Below are 6,000 nucleotides of genomic sequence, written 5' to 3'. Positions count from 1 at the left end.
GGAGAATCGCTTGAACCTGGGAGGCGGAGGTTGCGGTGAGCCGAGATCGCGCCATTGCACTCCAGCCTGGGCAACAAGAGTGAAACTCCGTCTCAAAAAAGAAAAGAAAAGAAATGATCCCTCACCGAACCGAGCCTCAGTGCAGTGCGAAGGCTCTGATGATACTCTTTTTTTTTTTTTTTTTTTTTTTTGAGACGGAGTCTCGTTCTGTTGCCCAGGCTGGAGTGCGGTGGCGCCATCTCGGCTCACCGCAACCCTTGCCTCCCCGGTTCAAGCGAATCTCCTGCTTCAACCTCCTGAGTAGCTGGGATTACAGGCGCGCGCCACCTCTCTTGGCTAATTTTTGTGTTTTTAGTAGAGACGGGGTTTCACCATGTTGGTCAGTCTGGTCTCGAACTCCTGACCTCGTGATCCACCGGCCTCGGCCTAAGAAAGTGCTGTGATTACAGGCGTGAGCCACCAGCCGCTGATGGTATTCTTTCCTGAGGGCAGGTTTTCACGCCAGAAGCCCCGACAATTATACCTGAGCTGGTTCCACCTAAGCTCAATCCTCCTTCCCTGCCCCCAGGGGCTGAAAAATCTGGGCCCAGGAGGCCTTCCTTGTGCTCTGGGGGGAGGCATTTAAGGGTCCAAGGAAGACGTGACCGAAATGTAAAGCACTGGACGGCTTACCCAATAAGGGACCCAGCGTTTCTTATTACCCAACATCCCCCTGAGTTTGGCTTTTAGAAAAATATGCAAAGCGTCCGGGCGCAGTGGCTCACGCCTATGATCCCAGCACTTTGGAAGGCCGAGGCGGGCGCGGTCAGGAGTTTGAGACCAGCCTGGCCAATATGGTGAAACCCCGTCTCTACTAAAAATACAAAAATTAGCCGGGCATGGTGGCCCCCGCCTGTAGTCCCTCGGGAGGCTGAGGCAGGAGAATCGCTTGAACCTGGGAGGCGGAGGTGGCAGTGAGCTGAGATCGCACCACTGCACTCCAGCCAGCGCGACAGAACGAGACTCCGTCTCAAACAAAACAAAACAAAACAAAATATAAAATTAGCCGGGCATGGTGGCGTCTGCCTGTAGTCCCAGCTGCTTGGGAGGCTGAGGCAGGAGAATTGCTTGAACCCAGGAGGTGGAAGTTGCAGTGAGCCGAGATCGCACCATTAAACTCCAGCCTGGGCGAGAAGAGGGAAATTCCGTCTCAGGGGAAAAAAAAAAGAAAGAAAGAAAAAGAGAAAGAAAGAGAAAGAAAAATACGCAAAGCAACAAAAAAGAGAGCTAGAAAGATGGAAACAACTCAGAAGACCCTTGCTTAACCCGCGTGCGTCACGGGCTACAGGGGTCGGCCCCTCGAGCTAACCCCCACCGGCGCCTGCGCACTGGCCTGGCCCGCGGCAGGAAGCCCCGGCGTGAGACACTTTCGGATTCCGTGACAACGGCCGGATTAAACGTTTTTCTTCTCCTTTGCTACTGAACCTATGCTGTGACTTAGAACAGAAGAAACTCCGAGAGGCTGTAGGGATTGTCTTAGCTGTCTCCCTCCTCCGCCGGCACCGCTGAAGGCAGCCCCTATCGAGGGCGCTAAACCTCGGGGCCCTGGGTTTCTATGACGACAAACAGGCGTTCCAGCAAAGGAGGAAGTGAGCGGATGCTGGGCGGGTACGCAATGTGTGGGTAGGATCGCGGGTGTCCCTTTCCCGTCATTTTAAACCAAGAAGCAGTGCGAGGCCTGCCCAACTCGCGAGTTTGTGGAACTGGCGCGCGAGAGCGCTGCCTGTGGGGAAGGTCGGGGTCCCCAGCCGAGCCGCCTGCAGCGAGTGTCCCCCACCAGGGGTGCCGGCGGTCTGCGGGGTCCGCCGAGCGGGTCCTTCCTGCCCTGCTCCTTGACCCTGACCTGACGGTCCACTAAGGCTTCTTAGTAGCGACAGATAACCCCAGAACATAGAGGTCGCCCCAAAAAAGGAAAACCATGCTAGATGAATTCTAAATTGCGATCTGAACCTAAGTACTCAATAGTTGTCATCTTTTTTTTTTTTTTTTTAATCTTTTTTCCTCTGCCTGCAGGACTATGTGGCAGCCTGCAAGTCCCAGTGCGGCGCTGATTTGTGTCTAAATTAGCTTTCCGGAGGACTATTTCAAATTACTAAAGAGATAGGAGGCATTGTTTATTATGTCTCTCCCGAAAACGCCCTCCACCCCGCTAAACTCTACATCAACATCTGAGAGCAAAAAGTTAAAAGTGTCTGTAGCCAAGGAAGGGACAAGAGGTAAACTTCGTTGATTCTGAAGTCATAAACAGTCATGGCCGTAAGACAGAAATCACCTTCCATTCACCGGTTTTTTAAATCTGATATTCAGAATGCCTTGATTGGCTACATTTTTCTAACACACTTGCTTAAATAAAGCAAGAAGTCATTCCTTTTACAGTATTTTGAGTCAGAGTACTGTTTCACTACTCCATCTAAATACAGTTTATAATTTTTTTCAAATGTTGATTTATATATGGTTTTAAATTCAACCTATTTTAAATATCAATAGTTATGTATTTTTTGGTTCCTGGTCTTTGGCTTTAAGGAACTTTGGAAAAAGTAATAGTGAGGCAGGGCGCGGTGGCTCAAGCCTGTAATCCCAGCACTTTGGGAGGCCGAGGTGGGCGGATCACTTGAGGTCAGGAGTTCGAGACCAGCCTGGCCAAATATGATGAAATCCTGTCTCTACTAGAAATACAAAAATTAGCCGGGCATGATGGCTCGCGCCTGTAGTCCCAGCTTACTCTGGAGGCTGAGGCAAGAGAATCGCTTGAACCCAGGAGGTGAGGTTGCAGTGAGCCAGGATCGAGCCATTGCATTCCAGTCTGGGAGACAAGAGCAAGACCCCATCTCAAAATAAATAAATAAATAGGCCGGGCACAGTGGCTCACACCTGTAATCCCATTTGGGAGGCTGAGGCTGGTGGATCACGAGGTCAAGAGATTGAGACCATTCTGGCCAACATGGAGAAACTCTGTCTACTAAAAATACAAAAATTAGGGGGGGCGTGGTGGCTCGTGCCTGTAGTCCCAGCTACTCAGGAGGCTGAGGCAGGAGAATCGCTTGAACCCGGGAGGTGGAGGTTGCAGTGAGCCGAGATTGCGCCACTGCACTCCAGCCTGGCAACAGAACGAGACTCCGTCTCAAATCACGAGGTCAGGAGTTTGAGACCAGCCTGACCAACGTGGTGAAACCCCGTCTCTACTAAAAATACAAAATTTAGCCTGGTGTGGTGGCACTCGCCTGTAATCCCAGCTACTCGGCAGGCTGAGGCAGGAGAATCACTTGAACCCGGGAGGCAGAGGTTGCAGTGAGCCAAGATCTTGCCACTGCACTCTAGCCTGGGCAACAGAGGTAGACTTGGTCTCAAATAAGTAAATAAAGAAACAAAAAGTAATAGCAGAGATAAGAGAAACTCAATTTAGTACAACGTGCCACTTTGTATTAGCTTTTAGTAATTTTTCTAAATGAGAGCAATTCCTTAAGATTTTCATTCATATGCAGATCTGTACTAGAGTCAGCTAGTGTTATCCTTACCCGGTTCTGTTAAAGCTTTTCCCATCTCACCTGCACCTTGTACTAAAACCCCAAGCCCCACCCAACTTTTTTTTTTTTTTCTGTTTCTTTTGATCTCAAGCTCTCAGGAGATTTGGTAATGTAAACCCTAACAACTTTTGATAGTAATCAAAGCATAATACCTCCTTATAGAAATAAACATAAACCATACCATGTTACAGGCATAGATTAAGAAGAATAACAACTCAACCCTACCTGACTGACTTCATAGGAGGGCTTTTCCTACATTATCCCAACTACCTGTCTTTATTACTCCCCTGCCCTAGTCAAGCAGGGTAGAACACTCTTTTTACAGTTCCCATTCCACAGATTTGTCAGCTCAGATTGTTCCACTCTCATTTGCAACAATCCCAGTTCCATCTTTACTTTTAAGCCCAACCCAGAGCCTTTCCACTCTATAAATGCCTCGATTTAATGCAATTATTCTCACCTTTGAATTCATGTAAGAAAAACATTACTAAATAATTTGACAGCTTGGGGGGAGAGATTTGTGATTTTCATATGAAAGGGAAAATAGACATTCATTCCTGTCTTCTTAAGGCTCTCCCAGTTACCTGAGCAAGTGAAATGAGTTTAGTTTTCAACTTTGAATTGAGAATCATGCAGGTTCATCTTGGTACCTGAGTTTTTGAAACTGTGTCTGATGTAATGTGAGTAGGGTAGGCAAGATGAATGTTATTTTCCTTGACTAGATGATGTTCACTGTTTTAAATATTATTTGTTACTATCTTTGTCAAATAGAAGCAATGTTTCTCTCTGTTAGAAACAGATGGGATTGATGAGGCAGTCTGAGAAGCTGCATCTAACTTAAAAAAATATATAGTAAGAGTTTTTCTTTTCCACTACTTACTTAGGACTTCCTGAGCTAAAGGAGAAAAAAAATATGGTGGATCGTTCAAAACTCCTTCCTACTTCCCTTCAGAATGAGTTCATTCCCAAAGAAGTTCTTCTTTCTCTGACCTATGCGGCCAATGCTGGTCCTTGTCCTGAAAACTTACTACCTCCTAAGAAAATTAAAACCCCAAAGGTTTGTATGTACATATGTAGAGTAATGGGGAACATTATTTTTTGGGAATCTGATTATTCTTTAAGTATTTATTATGCACATATTATATATTCCAGATAGCCTTAAAAATTTTAAGATTGATTGAGACAGGGTCTTACTACTGTGGCCCAGGCTGGAGAGTAGCGGCCTGATCATTGCTCACTGCAGCCTCGACTACCCTGGCTCAGGTGATCCTCCCACCTCAGCTTCCTGAGTAGCTGGGACTACAGGTCTGTGCCACCACGCCTGGCTAATTTTTGTATTTTTCGTAGAGACGGAGTTTTGCCATGTTGCCTATGCTGGTCTCAAATTCCTGGGCTCAAGCAATCCACCCGCCTCAGCCTCCCAAAGTGTTGGAATTTCAAGTGTGAGCCAACATGCCTGGCCTTAAAAAATTTTTTTAGGCTGTAATCCCAGCACTTTGGGAGGCTGAGGCGGGCAGATCACGAGGTCAGGAGATCAACCATCCTGGCCAACATCATGAAACCCTGTCTCTACTAAAAATACAAAAATTAGCTGGGCATAGTGGCATGCGCCTATAGTCCCAGCTACTCGGGAGGCTGAGGCAGGAGAATCACTTGAACCCGGGAGGCAGAGGTTGCAGTGAGCCGAGATTGCGCCATTGCCCTCCAGCCTGGAGGACAGAGCAAGACTCTGTCTCAAAAAAAATTTTTTTAAATAATTTCTTAGATTGAAAACTCCAGTCCTTTGTATAAATTGTTTCCAAGGCTTGAGTATTTCCATTGACCTGTTTTTATGTGGATTTACTAAAATGATAATTGCTACCCTTAATGTTTTTCACTCAGTATAGAATTATTCTAGTTTTAGTCTTTATGTCATTTAATAAGAATTCTGCTCTCTTTTTCCTTAGAGTACCCAAGTGCCCTTAATGTAAATACAGTACTTACTCAAAACTATTAATACATTTTATTTGATTAGATCGCCCTCTGCTGGATATTCATGTGTATTTGCTTTTTCCCAGGGCACTCTTCCACGCCTTGTAGACCATGTCTGGCATCACCCTGTTCGAAGGAATAAATTCAAATACCTGATTGACCATCCCGTCTCCCTCACGGGAGCTGGAAGGTAAAGAAGGAAGATAGTAGGGTAGATGCTGATAAATAGAGTTGTTTTCTCATTTTGAATGATTACCTTGGGAGGGGCAGAATTAGAAAAATCACTGAATCATAGATGATAAAATTTACAGTATCTTTGAATCAGAATACAATCCAGAAGGGCCAAAGACCATCTTTTTGTGTGTGATTATTATCAGTAGGACGGAAATAGGTGCTGGCTTTACATATTTTTGGTTTAAATTTGCTTTTTGCATGCCTTTGTATACTTGTCCCTATACTCTCCTAT

At 46.0% G+C, this 6,000-nt stretch overlaps 1 protein-coding gene across 5 annotated transcripts in view; it reads left to right on the top strand.

Moving 5' to 3' along the window:
- Nucleotides 1–937: 937 nt before the first annotated feature.
- The window catches only part of AXDND1 (axonemal dynein light chain domain containing 1), a 193,985-nt gene continuing 188,922 nt past the window's right edge, over nucleotides 938–6,000 (top strand). For 2 of the 5 annotated variants that reach the window (XM_054656308.2, XM_001157492.6), the window contains exons 1-4: nucleotides 938–1,647; nucleotides 2,053–2,255; nucleotides 4,448–4,620; nucleotides 5,621–5,724. In XM_054656308.2, coding sequence (XP_054512283.1) covers nucleotides 2,159–2,255; nucleotides 4,448–4,620; nucleotides 5,621–5,724 — 374 coding nt within the window. In that variant the 5' untranslated portion in view covers nucleotides 938–1,647; nucleotides 2,053–2,158. The remainder of the gene's footprint in view (nucleotides 1,648–2,052; nucleotides 2,256–4,447; nucleotides 4,621–5,620; nucleotides 5,725–6,000) is intronic. The other 3 variants (XM_054656318.2, XM_054656314.2, XM_054656307.2) reach the window with 2 other exon arrangements.

This window comes from Pan troglodytes, chromosome 1 (assembly GCF_028858775.2).
Source record: "Pan troglodytes isolate AG18354 chromosome 1, NHGRI_mPanTro3-v2.0_pri, whole genome shotgun sequence".
In the NCBI taxonomy this organism is placed as follows: domain Eukaryota; kingdom Metazoa; phylum Chordata; class Mammalia; order Primates; family Hominidae; genus Pan; species Pan troglodytes.
Note: the sequence above shows the minus strand (reverse complement) of the source record. Positions and strands in the feature narration are given on the sequence as shown.